This window comes from Nelusetta ayraudi, unplaced genomic scaffold (genome assembly GCF_046127955.1).
Source record: "Nelusetta ayraudi isolate G7.1 ecotype Tasmania unplaced genomic scaffold, CSIRO-AGI_Nayr_v1 ptg000037l, whole genome shotgun sequence".
Classification (NCBI taxonomy): Eukaryota; Metazoa; Chordata; class Actinopteri; order Tetraodontiformes; family Monacanthidae; genus Nelusetta; species Nelusetta ayraudi.
In genome coordinates this window covers 968,786-990,569 of record NW_027466087.1, presented here as the reverse complement: position 1 = coordinate 990,569, position 21,784 = coordinate 968,786, and the positions used below count along the sequence as shown (strand labels likewise).

General features: G+C 42.1%; 1 protein-coding gene, 2 long non-coding RNA genes and 1 pseudogene across 3 annotated transcripts in view; 1 reads left to right on the top strand and 3 right to left on the bottom strand.

The window, feature by feature from the left end:
• The window catches only part of LOC142892576 (uncharacterized), a 77,902-nt gene extending 65,598 nt beyond the window's left edge, over positions 1–12,304 (bottom strand). Inside the window, exon 1 of the long non-coding RNA XR_012927457.1 lies at positions 11,693–12,304. This is a non-coding gene — a long non-coding RNA (uncharacterized LOC142892576). The remainder of the gene's footprint in view (positions 1–11,692) is intronic.
• LOC142892584 (tripartite motif-containing protein 16-like) lies at positions 72–2,612 on the bottom strand. The gene is made up of 2 exons (XM_076032788.1): positions 2,604–2,612; positions 72–2,236 (listed from the first exon to the last, which is right to left on the bottom strand). Exons 1-2 carry the CDS (start codon positions 2,610–2,612, stop codon positions 638–640), a joined length of 1,608 nt encoding a protein of 535 aa, XP_075888903.1. The 3' UTR covers positions 72–637.
• On the top strand, positions 3,247–3,948 carry LOC142892581 (uncharacterized). The gene is made up of 2 exons (XR_012927462.1): positions 3,247–3,322; positions 3,707–3,948. It is a non-coding gene; the product is annotated as an uncharacterized LOC142892581 (long non-coding RNA).
• Positions 12,305–12,452: 148 nt separating the features above from the next.
• LOC142892554 (zinc-binding protein A33-like) lies at positions 12,453–13,286 on the bottom strand (annotated as a pseudogene).
• Between the last annotated feature and the right edge of the window lie 8,498 nt (positions 13,287–21,784).

Genomic DNA, 21,784 nt, shown 5'->3' with positions numbered 1-21,784 from the left:
CAGTATAGACTGATGGCATATTTCATGACTTATTGATTGACTATTGTCACATTGAGCCAACAAGCAGAGACTTTATCTGGATTGTCTTGTTGCTTTATTGCTTCAATTCAACACTTGATCATTGACTTGACATTGTTGTGCAATATAGACTGATGGCATATTTCATGACTTATTGATTGACTATTGTCACATTGAGCCAACAAGCAGAATCAAAAGACAAAATTCTCTCACAATATTTACATGCATTCATCTGATTGTTGACAAACGGATCAACAGCCAGAAGGTTGATCAGATGGATGAGTTGTTGAAAGGTCAAAGGTCAGGGTGGAAAGGTCCAGAGTGGAAACAGACCTCAGCTGTGTTTCCACAGTAATAAAGTTGTCATGTGGACTAATGACACATTATTAATCTGTGGGATGAATGGGCTGCAGAGGAAGAGAAACAACGTGGCACAAACAGCCAGCAGCCGTGGAGACAAACATCAGGTGGACAACAGTCACCAGGAGCACCAACCGGAAGTGGCGTCCAGGCCCCGCCCACCGTGTGATTGACAGCCGGAGACGCTGGGCAACAAACGTGAAGACAGATGAAGAATCAAAGGTGAGAATTCAGCTTAGAGTCTCTCTGACGACTTCATTCACACTTTCATCAACTCAGCTGAAGAATTTAAACCAACAATACGAAGTCCAACATGTAGTGGCTGAGTGAAGGAGGTCTGGACTCTGTGGAGGAGCTCCATGGTTCCAGAGACGCTGTAGAAGGACAGAAGACCTGCTCTGTGGTCCAGGTACACTCCCACTCTGGAGGATTGAGGACCTGAGACGTAAGTCCTGATGTTGTTGTGACGAAACCAATATACACCTGGGTAACAATATAAACTCCAGGATTTGTCATTGGATCCAAATAAACTTCCATTTGACCCTCCTGCTCTGCTGATGTTCCTGTAGGCCACTGCTACACCAACCCCCCCTCTCCACTCCACCTCCCAGTAACATCGTCCAGTCAGACCTTCTCTACTCAGGACCTGCTCCCTGTCAGTGAATCTGTCTGGATGATCACAATAAGACTGAACTTCCTCCATGAATGTCACTTTTCTGTTCTCCTCAGATAATAACAGATGTTTGTTCACTGTGTTTGGATCCAGAGTGATTTGAGGTGAACATCTGAGGAAGTCCTCTCTGCTCCTGGGTTCTGGTACCTTCAGTAGAACATCAACGTTGCTCACTGTCCATGAGATGTTTGTCTGAGTCTCCATCAGAACTTGTTGTATTTCATCTCTCAGCTTGGTCACAGCTGCTGCCACGTCCTCAAAGTATCTCAGAGGACGGATCTCCTGGCTGGAGGAGTCTGGAGACGGACTGAGTGCTGGCAGTGAGGAGAAGCTGTGGAGAAACTGGCTATGGTCCAGTGTGTGTGAGATCTTCTCCAGCTCAGCGTCTCTCCTCTTCAGCTCCATCATCTCCTGCTCCAGCTTCTTCTCAAGCTCTTTGACTCCACTCACTGCTGCCCCCTGTGTGGATCTGACCTGCTGCTGCACCTCAGAGCGTCTTTTCTCCAGCAGACGGATCATCTGGGTGAGGATCTTCTCACTGTCCTTCACTGCTTTATCAGCAGAGCCGTTGATGGACTCCACCTCCTTCTGAAGCACCTTCAGGTCTTCCTCTGTGTGCTGGATCTTCTGCTGGATCTTCTGCCTGGTCTCCTCCAGCTCTCTCTGCCTCTCAGTCCTCTCCGTTGCTGCTGCCACTGTGTCGTGACCTTTATGATCATCCACACAGCATAAACCACAGATGATCTTCTGATCAGTGCGGCAGAATATCTTCATCACCTCATCGTGACGAGGGCAGATGTTCTCCTGGAGCTGCTGGCTGGGTTCCACCAGCTTGTGTCTCTGTAAGGGAGGAACATCACGATGACGCTGGAGGTGAGAGTCACAGTAGGAGGCCCGACAGACCAGACAGGACTTGAGGGCCTTCAGTTTCCTCCCAGTGCAGACATCACAGGCCACATCTCCTGCTCCAGCATAGCAGTGATCAGCAGGAGCATCTTGGAGTCCAGTCTTCTCCAGGGTCTCCACTAGAGCTGCTAACATGGTGTTCTTCTCCAGGACAGGCCTTGGTGTGAAGGTCCTCCTACACTGAGGGCAGCTGTAGACTCTCCTCTCCTCCTCTGCATCCCAGTGGTGTTGGAGACACTTCCTGCAGTAGCTGTGTCCACAGGAAGTGGTCACTGGATCCTTGAGAAGATCCAGACAGAGTGAACAAGAGAAGGTTTGTGGGTCCAGCTGAGCTGCTGCCTGAGCCATTTCACCTCTGAGAGACACTCACTGACTGACTGGCTGACTGACTGGCTGACTAACTGACTGACTGACTGACTGGCTTTCATTTCCTGAGAAACGAAACCAGTTTGACTTGAGGGGGAGGAAACAACCAGTCAGGGCTGTAATTGGCTGCAGGGAGCACAGGGGGCGGGGATTCTAACCTCCTGACTCATTCCGGGAAGAGGAGTGTCGGGTGTGTGTGTGTGTGTGTGTGTGTGTGTGTGTGTGTGTGTGTGTGTGTTCAGAATGCTCTGATGGCGTTACTGATATGGAGGATCGCTACCAAATCCATGGTCTTGTACTCTACTCATACTCGTACAATATGTACTGACACCACCACACCGATGCCAGTTTATGGCTGTTCACGCTAAACTGACTGCAACACGCCAGCAGCAAGGAGTCAAGTCAGCCGTGTGGAAACATTTTCATGTGGGCGACAACAACAAAGCCAGATGCCAACTATGTTGAACAATCACTGTGTAGTGCCACATCTGGACCTAATGTTTTTCACCAGGACAATTGGAATTTATTGCAGCATGGCCTTCCGGTGAACCACGTTTGGAGGAACTAAAGGTGGTACCTGATTGGCTGTGATGTATATATACATATATATATATATATATATATATATATGTATATATATGTATATATATATATATATATATATATATATATATATATATATATATATATACATATATATATATATGTATATATATATATATATATATATATATATATATATATATATATATATATACATATATATATATATGTATATATATATATATATATATATATATATATATATATATGTATATATGAACTTTTCTTTATTACAAAAGTGCAATGCAAAGTATCTGAACTTTAAATACAAAAAAAAATGTTAACCTGAGTAAATAGAATAGTTCAGGTCAAATCAAAAGAAAAAAATGCCACAATATATCATATGAAACATTTAAATGGTGGAAATAAAATAGTGGAAATAAATATTGTCAGATAGTCGGTGGTGCAGTGGTTAGCGCTGCCGCCTCACAGCAAGAAGGTCGTGGGTTTGATTCCGGGGCCTGGCCCTGGGACCTTTCTGTGTGGAGTTTGCATGTTCTCCCTGTGTCTGCATGGGTTCTCTCCGGGTTCTCCGGCTTCCTCCCACACTCCAAAAACATGCATGTGAGGTCAATTGAACGTTCTAAATTGTCCGTAGGTGTGCATGTGAGTGTGAATGGTTGTTTGTCTCTATGTGGCCCTGCGATGAACTGGCGACTTGTCCAGGGTGTCACCCTGCCTTCGCCCTAAGACAGCTGGGATAGGCTCCAGCAGACCCCCGTGACCCTGAATAGGAATAAGCGGGTATAGAAGATGAATGAATGAATGAAATATTGTCAGATGAAATAAAAAATGTATAGCTTTTCATACAAGCAATTTATTAGGATTATTATCATTAGGCTATTATTATTATTCTTTGACTGTCAGTCTGCCTGCCTTCATTGGATTCATCATGGCTTAATTGTTACCTTAGTTAGCTGTGTTAGCCCCTACAGCAGACCTGGGCAAAGTACGGCCCGCGGGCCACATCTGGCCCGCTTTGTGTCCCTTTCCAGCCCGCGTGAGGCAGTCATAAATTACGCGATCTGCCGGTCGATCGCGAAGGTAGTTTGCCTGCATCGCATGGAGAGACAGAGTCGCGAAGATACTTCCGCAGGTCCGCGGGACTTCGGCGCTATTTCCCACCATAACTCCTCTTCGTGTTGTCTGCACAAGCAAGTTTTTGGCAAGTTTGCAAACTGTAACCAAAAGTGTGACGTGACCAGTATCGCTTGTCGCGCGGTACGTGTTCAGGTGCAGGCTGAAGGCAGATGGGGCGGGGTCCTACAAGGGGGGTCTGCTGCTGCGGTGTCATGTCATTGCAAATTGCGCATTGTTGTCGTTGCTGTGGTGTACATTTTGGCAGCCCTAGGGGGCCCCCCTAGGGGCCGGGGCCCCAAGCAACTCCCTGGCTTGCCTGTCCGCAAGCGCCGCCCCTGCTGCTGTGCTTAGAGCATGAAATAAGAAAAGCACAGATTAATACAGAAAGTGTGAGAGTAGTTTTTTTCATATTGAAAAAGCATATGATATGTTATGGAAAGAAGGGCTGCTAATGAAACTTTTTAAAATGGGGGTAAGAAGGAAGATGGAGCAATGGATAAAAAATGTTCTACAAGTTAGAAAGGTGAAAGATACATCTTGCGGATGCGCTGGGGCACATCATCAGTGATGTTGTATCCCGGGATCATCGGGGGTTTTGGGTATTTCAACATCAGACCCCCTCAGCCCAGGCGACCCGGCCAGGGTGATCAATCCCCGGCCTGCGTCCCAGCAGCGCTTGCCCACGTTTCTGCCCTCTTTATCCAAAGCCATCTTGTGGCTTTCTCTGCGGCTTCAGTTGCAGATCTGATTGCCTTCCGTTTCGCCTCCCCGACGAGTCCTAGCTGTGTGAACACTCTGCAGAGTGAACGCCCTTGCGAAACCCCAGCAGCCCACCTTCAGAGGCTCACAGATTGTTTTCCAGCCTTTCCTCCTGCACTCTTCCACCAGCTCCTGGTACTTGGCACGCTTCCTCTCATTGGCCTCATCCATGCGTTCTTCCCATGGCACAGTGAGCTCCAGAATGATCAGCTGCTTGGTGATATCGGAGACAATGATCATATCTGGGCGAAGCCTGGTTGATGTTATCCTGGGAGGGAACTTCCTCTGTCTGCCCAGGTCCACTTCCAGTTGCCAGTCGTTAGCGGAGGTGAGGAGGCCAGACTTTGTCTGTGGTGGTCTGTTGGGCTTCTCTCCAGCTCTGTGGAATGTTATGGCTTGTGGTCTGTGTTGGCCTTTGCTGGTGTTGATGGTGGAGGCGATGCTGTCAGCAACTGCCCGAAGCACCTGGTCGTGGCGCCAGCGATAGCGCCCGTCTCCAAGGGCTTTTGGGCAGCTGCTGAGTAGGTGTTCCAGGGAGCCCCGTCCTGAACAGCGGGGACAAGATGGTGTCTCCGTTTTGCCCCAGACGTGGAGGTTTGCTGGGCTTGGAAGGACATCATAAACAGCCTGGACTAAAAACCTGGTGCGATGGAAGTCTGCTTTCCAGATGTTGGACCAGGTGATTTTCCGTTGCAGAACATTCTCCCATTTAGTCCATGCTCCTTGTTGCACCATTCCCACCATCCTGCTGGCTTGTCCTTCCTCCACGCCTGCCCGCACTTCCTCCTGGATCAGATGTTGGCGCTCCTTGCCTTGGGCCTTATCAACCCTGGTCGACGGGAAGTAGCCAATGCCTGCATGCCCTGTCGCAATGGACCCCACCAGTTCTTTCTGCCTCAGTCAAGACTCAGCCACGACCAGGGCTTTGCCTGCACTCCATTTCCTGCCTGTTCGCAACTGGATACCAGCTGATGCCACCTTTGGATCTCTGGATTCTCTGTACTGCAATGCTTCCCGTGTTCTGGACACCATGAAAGATACAAGTTAGAGCAGGAAATGAGTACTCAGAAAGTGTTAGGCTGGAGAATGGAACGCCACAAGGGAGGATTGTGAGTCCATTATTATTCTCAGTCATGATTAATGAAGTATTTTCACAAGTGCAACAGGGGATGGGCTGTTCTTTGTTTGCAGATGATGGGCTACAAAAAATGCCAGAAGCTATTTTAAAAGTAGAGAAATGGGCCAATAGCTGGGCATTGAGATTTTCAGTTGATAAAAGCAAAGCAATGATTTTTACAAGGAAAAGAATTGGGAAGGAGGTTCAGTTCAAATGATATCATCAGGGTTTGGAGAAGGTGCAGCACTTTAAACTACTGGGGATATGGTTTGATGAAAGACACAGGTCACAGACAGGCCTTTTACACATTAGAGAACTATTTTATATGTGGAAAAGTGGCATAATATGGGACCTTTAAATATACGTTCTTTTCTGTCTGTTTTTCTTGCTGTTTCCAAGTGAACTGCATCACAATATATTGTAAATTGCATATTGTGATGTATATTCAGAGATAATCAACAGCGAGTCAATCCCTCACAATTCCGTGTTGTATGTACGAGGGGAACAAGAGGTGCAGGGAGACAGGCCAGAAGACTGTTAACATGTGTTTTATTGTCTTCTGCAGTAAATAAAAGATGGAAACATAGTCCCTGGGTCATCCCTGAGACCAGTCAACACACACAACCGTTAGATTGGGAAGGACTAGTTGAGGCATACCGACGAGTGTTCATTGCTAAAATGCGCAGAGACCTCCGCTCTGTCCAGGTTGAGCTCGATCAGCGACAGATTGTCCAGTGACTTGACACTGCTGGTAAAAATACATGGAGGCTACTGACATCTGGTGGCAGGGAGAAAACATTACAATACAAAGTGCCATGATGTAAAATGTATTACAAAAATCTCCAACTTGCCGGTGAACTGGACAGAAATTAGGGGAAAGTCTCACTCAGCCTCTTTTGCATGTGTATATTAGAAATGTATAGGGTCTGGTGATTTTAATGTAACAGGTACAACCTGGCTATGAATGTGACAATGTTACTAGCAGGTGGATCCTATTTGTGGTGTGGTTAACAGTGTTTTCAGGGGGCGTTGTAACAGAAACACTGCCTCTGTATCCTTAATCCAGCCCTGCCACGAGGCCACAGCCCACTTTTGGCTCGCAACCCTCCAGTTGAGAAACACTGAGATAAGCACTGATCAGTGTTGGACAACCTAAACAGGAATAATATTTTCATTTCCAATTAATCGCAGAAATATGCAGCATTTTTTCCACTGCATTAGACTGTGAAATAATTTAACAGTGTATTCACACTCACTTTTTCCTCTCCACCTGAACTACCCATTATGTGCACTGATACGATACTGCTGCAGTCTTTGTGTGTCCCTGGCAGGTGATGACCACGACACTGGGAGCCGGAGGAGGTGCCATCGCTTCATCTTTGCTGCCAGCTTTAGCCACAGATCATGTGCAATTTTGGACTCTTGCCCTCTCAAACAGCAGCTATACCACCCCACCACTTAACATTCAAGCCTATTTCAATTTTAGAATAGTTGATGTATAAGACACATCTATTCATATCTACGTGTTTATATTGATATACCTCATATACTTATGTGTATGTCTGTATTTTTATATTTGAATTATATATATATATCACATTGTACACACACATATATATACATGTATGTATATATATATGCATATATATATAAAATATATATATATATACAGCGCCTTGCAAAAGTATTCACCCCCCTTTGCTTTTATCTATTTTGTTCGATTTAAGCCTGTAATTTAAATGTTTTTCATCTGAATATTTCGTGAGATGGATCTGCATAAAGTAATCTAAGTTGGTGAGGTGAAATGAGAAAAAAAATATATAAAAGAATAATTTAAAGAAATAAAACTGTGGAAATTGGCATGTGCATATATTCACCCCCTTTGCTATGAAGCCCCTTAAAAAGTGCTCGTGCAATCCATTACCTTCACAAGTCACAGAATTAGTTCAATGAAGTCCACTTGTGTTCAATCTAAGGCCCTGTTTGCACTTGGTCATTTCATGCGTTTTTTGCTGATCAGATATAAAAAACGCATGAAATGACCAAGTGCAAACAGTCCAAATCCGTTTTGTCATCCGATTCCCGAGGTGGTTTTGGTGATAAAAACGCATTCGTCACGGACGTGCGAACAGAATGCGAGCTCAGTCCACATTAACGACCGCCTACTCCACTCACCTCTCCCGTGTACGTACTTGGTCGGCGCCCCAACTTCTGGCGTCGTCATTATAAAGTTACAAACAAGAAGCCAAAACAAGGGGGGGTGATGCGATCACAAATGGCACGCTCGAGACGCATGTTAACGGCTAAGTGCGAACAGATGCTGCGAGAGCCGTTCTCGTGATCCAATCACGCAAAACAGTTACAAGTGACCAAGTGAAAACAGGGCCAAAGTATCACATGATGTGTCAGTATAAACACACCTTCTCTGAGAGGCCCCAATGGGCTGCAACTCTACTTAGCAAGAAGAATCACATCATGAAGACCAAGGAGCTCTCCAAACAAGTCAGGGACAAATTTATAGAGAGATACAAGTCAGGACTGGGTTACAAAAAAATATCTACATCTTTGATGATCCCCCGGAGCACCATCAAATCTATAATTGCCAAATGGAAACAACACGGGACCACAACAAACCTGCCAAGACAGGGCCGACCACCAAAACTCACAGACAACAAAGAGGACATTGATCAGAGAGGCAACACAGAGATCAAAGGTAACCCTGAAGGAGCTGCAGAGTTCTACAGCAAACACTGGTGTGTCTGTCCATAGAACCACAATATGCCGTACACTCCATAGAGCTGGGCTTTATGGAAGAGTGGCCAGTGAATACCTGTCAGTGTTAAAAATAAGAAGGCACGTTTTGAATTTGCCAAAAAGCATGTGGACAACCCCCTTATTGTATGGCAGAAGGTGATCTGGTCAGATGAGACTAAAATTGAACTTTTTGGCCACAAAGGTAAATGCTATGTCTGGCAGCAACCCAACACTTCCCATCACCCCAAGAACACTGTCCCCACAGTGAAACATGGCGGTGGCAGCATCATGCTATAAGGATGTTTTGCAGCAGCAGGGACGGGGAAATTGGTCCGCTTAGAGGGGAAGATGGATGGTGCTAAATACAGGGACATTCTGGAGAAAAACCTGTTCCAGTCCACCTGTGATTTGTGACTGGGACGGAGGTTCACTTTCCAGCAGGACAATGACCCGAAGCATACTGCTAAAGCTACGCATGAATGGTTTAAGGAGAAGAAGTTAAATGTGCTAGAATGGCCTAGTCAAAGCCCGGACCTCAATCCGATTGAAAATCTCTGGTTTGACTTGAAGACTGCCGTTCACAAGCGGAAACCATCCAACTTGGAGGAGCTGGAGAAGTTTTGCCATGAGGAATGGGCAAAAATCCCAGTTGAAAGATGTCGCAAGCTCATAGAGACCTATCAGAAGAGATTTACAGCAGTAATTGCTGCAAAAGGTGGCTCTAAAAAGTACTGACTTCAGGGGGGTGAATACATATGCACATGCCAATTTCCACTTTTTTATTTCTTTAAATTATTCTTTTTATATATTTTTTTCTCATTTCACTTCACCAACTTATCTAACAAAATAGAAAAAAGCAAAGGGGGGGGGTGAATACTTTTGCAAGGCGCTGTACATATACATATATATATATATATATATATATATATATATATATATATATATATATATATATATATATACATATATATATATATATATATAAAAGAACCTTCAATGATAATGACAGAGCTTTATTTATCGTTTTCTCATCATTAAGATAATACATATAATACATAAGCAGAATATGCACTGATGGAAGAAACAAGAGAATAAATCCCCACCTGTGGATTTCACACAGTAACAGCTGAGCACATGCAGTATTTTAACATGGCAAGTCAAAGTACTCAAAGTACTACGACCCTTCTGTCATTAATATCCAGCTGTTTTTCCCTCCGATGACGTCACACCTCACACCAAATGTCATTTTACATATCAGCTGATTAAAAACACTGATACACAAACGATGCAAAGCGCTGCACTGCTTCACTCAATGGACGTGTGAAGGCCAGAACAAAAGAGGGCGCCAGAGAGCAACAGTATTTGTCCGTGTAAAGTGAGAGTAGTGGAGCGTGTTTTCAGGAGCACAAGGAAGAAATGAAAGAAAGAAAGAAAGACAGAAGAGTGAAGGCAAAATAATTTGGTTTCCAGGAGAGGTAACTGTTTTTAAAAGTTTTTGAGCCCACACGAGCGTCTGAGGGGGATACTGTAGTTTCAGAGAATATTGCAGTATCATCCTGCCTTCTTAGTACTGAACCAAATGAATATGGTGGAAAATAGCAAGTGTCAAAAGAAGAGAAAGAATTGATGGGTGAGATTTCTGGGAGAGTTTTAGCTGTTAAAACCTGCTGGAAGATGATTGACGGGTGGTTTGTCTTTGCAAAATGTTCATTTCACTCTGATATGTTGGTGTAAAGTACTTTAGTAGACTGCAGAGTATATTCTACTTCAGATATCACAGTTGTATGTATTTATTTCATTTTTTTCATGGGTGGGGTCGGACAGGATGCGGTGGGCTCTGGATAGGCATCGGCTATCTGCAAAGTGGCAGATGGCAGATAGCAGAGAGCCTTGATGTCTTTTTGATTCATATAGTTTGACTTCTCTTTGCTTTATATCGTTGCTGTTATGATTAAAATGTCCCCAATGTGGGATTAATAAAGGCTTCTATTGCGTTCTATTTTGTGTTCCTTGCTGTTCTATTCTATGGTTGGAGCGCCCTCTGCTGCATTGGAGGAAGAACTGCAGTAACAGCAGCGGTAAGAGAAACAGCAGCAGTATTAATATAATTTTAATAATAATAAGTCAGAATTTAGAGGAAATATTCCAGTAAAGTATGAATACCTGAAGAATCTACTGAGGTCACTGAGTATTTGTACTTTGAGGTTGACCATCGTTCACTGGGAAACTCCATCAGCTTCAAAACATTTTGAAAAAAATGACAAAATCAAAACACAAACTGAGTTTCATCTGGATGCAGTGAGAGACTGTATGAGCGCCACAAACACAGAGTTAATCCACATCATTAAATGAGTGGTGCAATAGTGACAGGCAGGTAGAATAACATGGTTGGAAGTGACAGGATGACTGTGGCCTCCTGATTGAACTGGACACAGGTGACTTCCTGTGGGGATCATCTCACTCATTGACCTTCATTGAAAAGTGAAAATGCTAATATGACAATAAGAAGTATCAACAATAACAATGTTATGATGCTGGGCGGGGAGGTGGGGGGGCCGGGGGGGTGGGAGTGGTCCCGAATCTGTTTCCAAAAAACAATAAAATCAACTTTGATTCATTAAAACATTGTAAACATATTATCTGTGATTGCAAGTTTATTCTGAAAGTCTTTGTTAACTGATCTGAAGTAGATTTTCTTTTCAAGGTATCTGTTCTTTACTTGAGTATTTATTTCTTGAGACTCCTTTCATTAACACTTTACTGCCACGCGAGGAAAAACAACAGGGCTCAGTATGACGGAATTCCATGAAAGGTTTCACGTCAAAACAAAACTTTCATGAAATAGCGTGAGTTTGATGTAAAAAGTGAAACTTTTACAAATTAACTTGATAGTTTTGTGGAAAATCGTCAACATTTTAATGTTAAAAGGTGAGACTTTCACTAAATAACATGATTATATTACAATGTATGTCAGACTATTCCCATAATATCAATGTGACCCAAGGGCAACGACCTTCTCATCAACCCTCAACCTTCCCCCAAAAACATCACTACACCTCCCATGATGCCTTGCACCAACGCTACACAACGCAGGCTGTTTGTATATTGAGACAGAACCTCTCAAAAACAGAGCAAATTTATTGACAAAACATTGTTTTTGAAGGTGAAACTTTGTCGACAGGTTTTCCTCCAGACACGGCTGCACAAGACGTATTAATGCAACACATTTTATATCAGCTGGTAATGACAGAACAACATCTGCAGCAAACATCTGATGTAGCATCTTCATCATGAGTCGGTTGAATCAGGAGGTCCCTGTCACATTTCTGACAGTCAAAGAAGCACAAAGATGAAAAAAATATCCAATAAGGATGAAGTTGATTTTTAAAACAATCTTCCCAACATGACCAATCGTGTGTTCTCACTAGTTTAAATAACAAAAATAGACAATTACAGTTTACAAATATCAATAACTAAGTTGATATCTGATTGTTTTTGAAGTCAATGATGAAGTTCAGAAAACCTCTGAGGGCTGAAAGATAAATGTTAAGTTTTGATGTGAGTGAGTTTGGTTTTTCATTTTTCTCAAAAAAATGGTTTATAAAAGCAAAAAACAAACAAAAAACAAACATTGTCATTTCTACATGATTGATTGAAGACATTTTTCCATCGTCCATAACTGGTTTCAAATCATTTTCAAACTCGATCAAAGAGTCAAATCCATCATGTTTATGCAATTCTTAATGTACTGGAGCTTGCGGGCCTAAATATTTCACATGTATGCACCTAAACAGTGGATCTAAGTGCCAATAAATCTTAATCTAAATCGAAATATACATCTGAATCTGAATCTGAATCTGATTCCAAAACAGAAAGAAACTCCTTCTCAAACATCACTGAAAAATTTCTCTCACACATCCTGATGTCAGCAGTTTTCTGATCTCCTGCCTTTCCAACACTGAAAAATGGGAAGAGTTTCTCAGTGAAAGTGTCTTCATGAGTGGAGATGTGAGTCTGGTCCACAGCGTCGTAGAAGGAAACCTTCCCCTGGTCAAAGTCCAGCTGGACTCTGAGTCTCTCCACACTCTTCTCCACCGTGACAGTGTCACCAAGACCATCAGTGTATTTTCCATTGATAAACACCAGAGTCCATATTTTGGTGAGGCAGATCTCTCACCCTTCCTGTCAGCTGACTCTTTAGCGACACCTATAGCCCACCGAGGATGATCTCCCACCTCCACCTCCCAGCTGTGTTGTCCTGAGCTGAAACCTTCAGAACCCACAACACTGGGATGTCTAGTGTGTCTCTCTGGATTATCAGGAAGCTGTTGAGGTGTTTCTCCTCTATTTCTCACACTGGTCAGGTCATCAGACAGGTGGAGCCAGAGGTTTGCAGTGTTTGGGTCCAGGATGACTGGACTGAAGTTGACCTGGTCCTTCATCTTCTGCCACACTGAAGGACAGGTTGCCCAGGTGTTTGGCCACGTTGATCAGTGCTCCTGGGAGCAGCTGTGGCAGCTGTGGCTCTGACTGGGAGCACTGGTCTCTGGCTCTGCTCTGAAGGCCTTTATAACTGTTGAGGAAGACCATGGTGTCCTTCTGCTGCAGCTCCTTCTCAACAGCAGTGATGGTGCTGGACAGAGAAGACATCTTCGATACTCAGTGTGCGGACCAAACCTATGCTATGTGTAAAGAAATATGCAAAGAGATGTCCGAATCAATCCTTCGCTGCATAAATGAACGATTTGATGCATTTGAAGCCAAGTTTCATGCGCTTGCAGCTTCACAGGCTGAACTTCAAACTCGAGTGACCAATCAAGAACAAGCGATGAGCGACCTTGACGTCTGCATGCTAAAATTGGAGGCTAAATGCACTGAGCTAACGAAACACAACGCTCAGCTCCAGACTAAAGTCCTTGACTTGGAAGCTCGCTCCCGGAGACACAATATTAAACTTGTGGGGATACCGGAGGATGAGGAGAAAGGTAGACCCACTGAATTTGTCTCCAAACGAATCCCTAAGTTGCTTGGTGATGAACATTTCCCGCATCCAGTTATGGTGGATCGGGCGCACCGATCCCTCCAGCCGAAGCCGGCTACCGGCACAAGACCGCGTACAATCCTGGCGCGCATCCATCACTTTCAGCAGAAGGAGTTAATTCTACGCCTTGGCAGACAACAGTCCATGGAATACAACGGAGGCAAAGTCCTTATCTTCCCGGACTATACCAGTGAGGTCATGGCTCAATGGCGAGCCTTCAAAAAAGTGCTACAGGCTCTACGCGACAAGGGATTAAAATACAGTTTACGGTACCCGGCCAAGCTTTACGTCTATCCGGGAGAAGATGAAGAGCCCAAGATTTTCGTGGACCCGGAGGAGGCGACTAAGTTCCTGAAGAAGGATAACGTACGGGAAGGAGATTGATCCGCACAGGCAAAACTTTTCTTTTTCTTTTATTATTATCATTATTATTTAACTCACGATTGTGCTAAGGGGATGTTACCATTTGTTCAAAACGGCTATGCTGCTTCCATTTTGAACTGCTGTCATACCCGCACATTTTGAGGTACTGTACTTTATTTATTTTTCTACGCGATGTCATTTGTTATTTTTGTTGACATTAGAATGTTGCAGAGAGGGGGCTAATGGTTTAGTCATTTGCCCAGTAGGTCCCGTTGTGATAATCACGCCTGCCATGCGCCAGGTTTGGGAAGGCGCAAGACGCGTGTGGAGAGGGGAGGGTGTGTGTAGTTATAGCATATGTTTCTTTTCTTTTCTTTTCTTTCCTTTCTTTTCTCCTTGCACGGTCAGTGCTTTATTTTGAAATACTTGGTTATACGGGAAGCATGATATGGATGGGACAATATTTCTTAAGAAAGTTTATGGTTGATGAATAGAGTGGTGAAATTTGTAAGCTTTAATGTGAATGGGCTTAATGGACCAATAAAACGAAAGAGAGTTTTGATGTATTTGAAAAAACTCAAAATAGACATTGCTTTCGTACAGGAAACCCATTTAACACCCCTAGAACATAGAAAATTGAAGAGAGATTGGATAGGGCACGTAATATCATCATCTTTTAACTCTAAAGCCAGGGGAGTGGCCGTCCTAATAAATAAGAACACCCCTGTAACAATTGGAGAAACCATTGTTGATACATTAGGTAGATATGTTGTGGTGAATTGTCAGATTTATTCAGAACCCTGGACCCTCTTGAATTTTTATGCGCCTAATTATGATGATGAGTCATTTATTCAAAATATATTCTTGAAGGTCTCAGGGGGACATAAAAACATTCTAATAGGGGGAGACTTCAATTTCTGCCTGGATCCTCTTCTAGATAAGTCAGCTCTATCAGTAACCAAATCTAAAGCAGGTAAAACCACCATTAACTTCATGAAGGAATTAAACTTAACTGATATGTGGAGGCAGATGCATCCTCAGGCCCGAGACTACTCCTTCTACTCTGGTCGGCATAACTCTTTCACTCGGATTGATCTTTTCTTGTTATCGACACACCTGATTCACAGAGCAATAGAATCTAAATATTTACCTAGAATATTGTCAGATCACTCTCCTTTGACACTGTCAATTTATATGCCTGAAAAAACTTCTAATGTCTATAGGTGGCGTCTCAACCCTACCCTCCTTCAAAAACCAGATTTTTGCAAATTCATAAGGGGACGGATTGAGTTATTTTGCGATACAAACTGTCCTTCTTCCCCCAACAGTTTCATATTATGGGACACACTTAAAGCATTTCTAAGGGGACAAATAATTTCCTATACCAAAGGTGTCAAAAAGAAATACATGGCAGAAATAGAGGAACTGGAAGCAGACATCTTAAAATTGGAAAAAGAGTTTCAACAATCAAAATCTAAAGCTTAGATATAATACACTGCATACTTTTAGAATTGAAAAAAATATCATGAGAAGCAAACAAAGATACTACGAACTGGGAGAAAAGGCACACAAAATTCTATCTTGGCAACTAAAAAAAGAGGAAAGCTCTAGGACAATTAATTCGATTCAGACTAAAACAGGTTTGCTATCATATAACCCTAAATAAATTAATGATACATTTAAACAGTACTATACGCAGTTATACACATCAGAACCTCCAGAAGATATGAATAGTGTTGATGAATTTTTGTCCATGATTGAACTGCCCAAGCTCAGCAAGGAAGATCAAGATAGCCTTGATCGTCCTTTTATACAAACAAAAATTTAAAAAGCTCTTCGCTCATTACAAGCAAACAAATCACCAGGAGAAGATGGGTTCCCTCCAGAATTCTACAGGGAATTTAAGGATTTACTTCTCCCACTTCTTATTGATGTCATCAACTTAGCCTCAGAAACAGGAACACTTCCTGATTCTTTCTCTACAGCGATAATTACTGTCATTCATAAAAAAAAAAAAATAAAGATCCATTGAATTGCTCCACTTACCGGCCAATCTCATTGTTAAACACAGATTATAAATTGATTTCCAAAGCCCTGGCTAACAGGCTTAGTCAATACCTGCCTCAACTAATAAACCCGGACCAAAGTGGTTTTATCTCAAAACGTTCCTCAGCTAATAATCTATGCAGCCTATTTAATATTATTAATTTAACAAAATCTGAAACAGAACCCAGTATAGCTGTGGCTTTCGATGCTGAGAAAGCCTTTGATAGGTTAGAATGGGCATATTTATTTAAAGTGCTTGCCAAATTTGAGTTTGGCCCACTATTTATTAAATGGATCCAAACTCTGTATCATAAACCCCAAGGTAAAATTAGCACCAATGGACAAATTTCGCCTGCATTCCCTCTAGGCAGATCAAGTAGACAGGGATGTCCTTTATCCCCAGCACTTTTTGTTTTAGCAATTGAACCCTTAGCTCAAACAATTACAAATGATCTTGATATAAAAGGTTTCCAGGTTGGTCAGATAACTCATAAAATTAATCTTTTGGCAGATGACATCATTTTGTACTTAAAAGATCCTGGTAACTCTCTCTCCAAACTGCAAACTGTTTTGAATATGTATGGTAATATTGTTGTTTACAAAGTAAATTTGGAAAAAAGTGAAATTATTCCTTGAACGAATTTTGACCACTCTGAACTTCAGCAAACAAGTCTATTTAAATGGCCTACAGATGGTATAAAATATCTTGGTATATTTGTAGACAGCAATCTCAAAAACCTGTATAAACTGAATTATCTCCCACTGCTCAGTAAGATTGAAGAAGACTTGCGTAGATGGACGTTCTTGCCTCTCACCTTGATTGGCAGAATGAATTGTGTTAAGATGAATGTACAACCAAGGTTACAATATTTGTTTGAATCTCTACCTATTCCATTCCCACAATCCTTTTTTCGAACCCTCAATGGATATGTCAGACAATTCTTATGGAACCAAAAAACACCTCGGGTATCCATTGAGAAACTAACGTGGGATCATCGTTCAGGGGGACTTCGATTGCCCAGTTTTAAGAAATACTACTTGGCAGCTCAAATGAGATTCATCTCATCTTTCTTCGAGGGCAGTGAGGCCCCCAACTGGATACAAATTGGTTTGCACCCCTTGAAAGAAAAAACTCCCAGTGACTTCATTTATAAACATAACTCTGCAACTATAAACAAAAAGACAGATAACCCTATATTTAGACATTTAATTAAAATTTGGCACGAGGTCCACAAAAGCCTTGGACTGAAGATGAAATTGTCCCCTAAAACTCCTTTAAAACAGAATTATCTTATACCCATGACTCTTAACAATAAGATCCTAGACCAATGGCATCATAAAGGAATACAACATTTGGAGAACTGTTTCGATACTGGACTTTTCATGACATTTGAACATATGTAGGGGAAATATAACTTGTCCAAGCAAACTTTTTTCTGTTATCTCCAATTAAGATAATTCCTGAGATCTAATTTAGGTTCGGAAATGACTCAGCCTGTTATGAATAATGTGGAAAAGCTTCTTCATGGGAGGAACACACAAAGATTCATTTCTAAGATGTACCACCTGCTGTTGAATGAGAGCCCAAAGTCAGGCTTACATAAGTCCAAGATGAAATGGGAGTCAGATCTGAACATTACAATTAACGAACAACTCTGGGAAGATCTTTGCCAAAATAGTTTGTTAAATATCATCAATGCCCGATATAGATTGATTAACTATAACATTTTACATCAATTATACCTCACCCCAGAAAAATTACATTCATTTAAATCTGATGTGTCAGATAGGTGCTTTAGATGTGACATTGAAGTGGGTTGCTTTTTACATTGTACTTGGTTGTGTATTAAAGTGAAACCTTTCTGGCATGATGTCTGCTCTACTTTAACCAAAATCACTGGAGTTGAAGTTCCAGTCAATCCTGAACTGTGCCTATTGGGAAACTTGGCAAATATTTGTGGCTCACTAGACAAAACGCAGCTCAAATTTATGGGAATGTCTTTAAGTGTAGCAAAGAAATGTATCATGATGTCTTGGAAATCTGACTCCCCCCTTTTCATTGATAGATGGTTGCTTGAAATGAATAGTTGCATACCCCTGGAAAAAATCACATACTGCCTCAGAAATCAGTACAACACTTTTTTGAAAATATGGCAACCGTATCTGCACTATAATCATTTATCTGTTATACCACGTGTCTAAATCGGTAATAATGTCATACACTGACCTGTTTGTATTTTATTTTATTTTATTTTATTTTATTTTATTTCATTTATTTATTTATTTATTTATTTATTCATTTATTTTTTTTGGGGGGGGGTGGAGTGACAGGTTTCTTGATTAGTTTGTGCCTATATACTGCTGGTATATTGACTTTTTTGTTTCTTTGTGTGATAAATGTAAAAACTGAAAATAAAATATTCCAAAAAAAAGAGAAGACATCTTCTCCTGAATCTCCTCCATCTCTCTGATCACAGTCTTCCTCTTCTGCTCCTCTTCCTCCCTCAGAGCTGCCAGTCTGGACTCCTCTTCCTCTCTCAGGAAGAGGCGGAGCTTGTCAAACTCTGCTCTGATCTGCTTGTCTGTGGACGACGCCTGCTTCTCCAAGTGTTGAATCACTTGTTTGAATTTTAACTCAACTTCTCCGTATTTCTTCTTCTTGTCCTTTAAAGCTGTGAAGTTGGACTTCAGCTGCTCCTTCAGTCCTGGGACTGCTTCTTCCACAGGAACCACCTTGTGACCCTGGTGGAGAGAAAACTCACACACAGGGCACAGAGCTTTCTGCTCATCCTCACAGAACATTATGGACTCTGCTTTGTGTTTACACAGCAGCTCCACCTTCACTGCTTCCACTGTCTCAGACGATCCAGACTGCTGGCTGTCAGCCAACGACTCAACCAGTTGCTTCAGGGCAAAGTCTGGATGCAGACTATCCTTTGAGGAGTTTCTTTTACATACGGGACAGTTTTTGCTTTCATTCTTCTCCCAGAAGGTCTGCAGACACTTGGAGCAGAAGCTGTGGTTGCAGGTCAGAGTCACTGGGTCTTTGAAAGTCTCTAAACAAACTGAACAGTTGAGTAGACTTTCTACACAAGCTAATTTCTCTGCCATTTGAGCAGATATTCCTCCCAGCCAGATGCATTGAAATATTTATTTCCAGTTGGGAAAGTCAGACTCACCGACTCAGTCTGTGTCCTGTGGAACTGCAGATAAAAAACCTCCAATTGTTTTGCTCAAAGCAGATACTCTGCAATGCCAGCTAATGGTGTCCCAGCTCCTTGTAACAAGACGTTGATGACCTTGTTGGTGCTTTATTAAGGTGACAGTCCTCTTGACTGTCTGAGGCTCCTTATATTCTGTGGAAAACAAGTAAACAAGCAATATTTTATACCCCCATCCATCCATAAATAAAATTTATTTGGTTTTCCTCCCTTTAGAAAGGTTCTCACATTTTCATAAGAATCTCCATACATCAATAAGGGTCCCAGTGCTCCCAGTTAGCTGCCATCTTGCACCAGCATATTTCTAAGGAAGCCTGGTGTGGACAATCCAGCTGCCTTTCCTATGTAAATATACATTTGTAGCCACACATCTGCAATATAAAAAGTCCACACTGTTTGACCTCCGCTGAATAATTAACTGCAGTCAAGGTCATTCAAAGTCATTGCACCTGGAATATTTGCTTTCTTTGGAATGACAGTCAGTGTGACCTTTAACCTTAAATGGCAGTAAGGCCAAAGTGTTGCATTGGGCCGATTGGGACACAACTGAGTGTAATGGGTGTGTCTCTTGTGATGTTGTAAACATGCCCGTTAACTTGTGTATCTTGCGTTGTGTTCATGGAGACATGGACTCAGATTGCAGTGTTTGCTGCCACTTTATTCCTGGCTTTCATTGAACGCAGCACAGAGTGTATGAAGAGACAAATGAACGCAGACTGTGATGCCAGAACGACGCTGAAGTTGGCGCCACATTCGCCGCGGTGCTACTCAAGTTTCGATTCCACCTTAAAAAATAGTTCCGCGATTTGACCACTAGATGGCAGTGCTTATTCCAACACTGTTCAATATAAAAAATAAATAAATCATTATGTCTATGTTGACGAGGATTTCTGACTAAATTATTATTATCATTGGAAAGCCTGGGAGCTCTGCTTTCACAATCAGTTGACATAGTCCACAATCCACCTGAAAAACTGAAAAATATAATATCAATGGCAAAGTTGTCAAATTTGGAGTCCCCCCAAAAGGTCAAAAATGATTTCCTATATTGTATGTCAACTGATTGTGATAGTAGAGCTCCCAGGCTGTACGATGATACCTCACATTTCAATTTCTACTGTATAATTTTGGAAAAAATCCACCTCAACATAGACATAATGATCCACTGAATGTTATATGTTGAAAAGTGTTGGGATAGGCACAGCCATCTAGCGGTCAAATTGAGAATTTTTCTTTTAAGGTGGAATCGAAACCTAAGAAGCACCGCTGCGAATGTGGCGCCAACTTCAGCGTCGTCAATTCAATAAAATATTCTTCAAAGTTATTTATAAAACAGAACCAATACATATAACTATGAATCTCAATACCTGTATGAAGAGACAAATGAACGCAGACTGTGATGCGTACACATACACACACATGAGAAAAAGCTCCAGAAAGAAAAATGTACTAGCGATCAAAATAACGAGGCACGTCTGCAACATTCTCCACACGAAAAACACACCCCGGACATTTCACAGTCTTCATTTATCACGCCTACATATATATTTATAAACCCGTAACAGGTTCACTAAAACCAAGTAGAACCGGAAAGGAGAAATGGAAACCGCCCTGCTCTCAGTGGGCGCAGCACAGACTGACAGCGTCCAAACTCTCTGACTGGAGCCCTGTTCCAAAAAGAATTTCCCTTGGGATAAATAAAGTATTTCTGATTCTGATTCTGATTCTGATTCTGATGAGCTTTATTGAACATCTTGAAAAGAGCAGAACCACACAACCACAGCTCGCTGTAATATACAGATAAAAACTACATCATATGCAGTAATACAGGATTGTGATGATATGTTTTCTGACAGTACTTGCAGCCGATCATTTGCAAACCTCTGAGGTTTTTAAAGAGCTTTATTTATTGTTTTCTCATCATTAAGTTAATACATATAATACATAAGCAGAATATGCACTGATGGAAGAAACAAGAGAATAAATCCCCACCTGTGGATTTCACACAGTAACAGCTGAGCACATGCAGTATTTTAACATGGCAAGTCAAAGTACTCAAAGTACTACGACCCTTCTGTCATTAATATCCAGCTGTTTTTCCCTCTGATGACGTCATACCTCACACCAAATGTCATTTTACATATCAGCTGATTAAAAACACTGATACACAAACGATGCAAAGCGCTGCACTGCTTCACTCAATGGACGCGTGAAGGCCAGAACAACAGAGGGCGCCAGAGAGCAACAGTATTTGTCCTTGTAAAGTGAGAGTAGTGGAGCGTGTTTTCAGGAGCACAAGGAAGAAATGAAAGAAAGAAAGAAAGAAAGAGAGACAGAAGAGTGAAGGCAAAATGATTTGGTTTCCAGGAGAGGTAACTGTTTTTAAAAGTTTTTGAGCCCACACGAGCGTCTGAGGGGGATACTGTAGTTTCAGAGAATATTGCAGTATCATCCTGCCTTCTTAGTACTGAACCAAA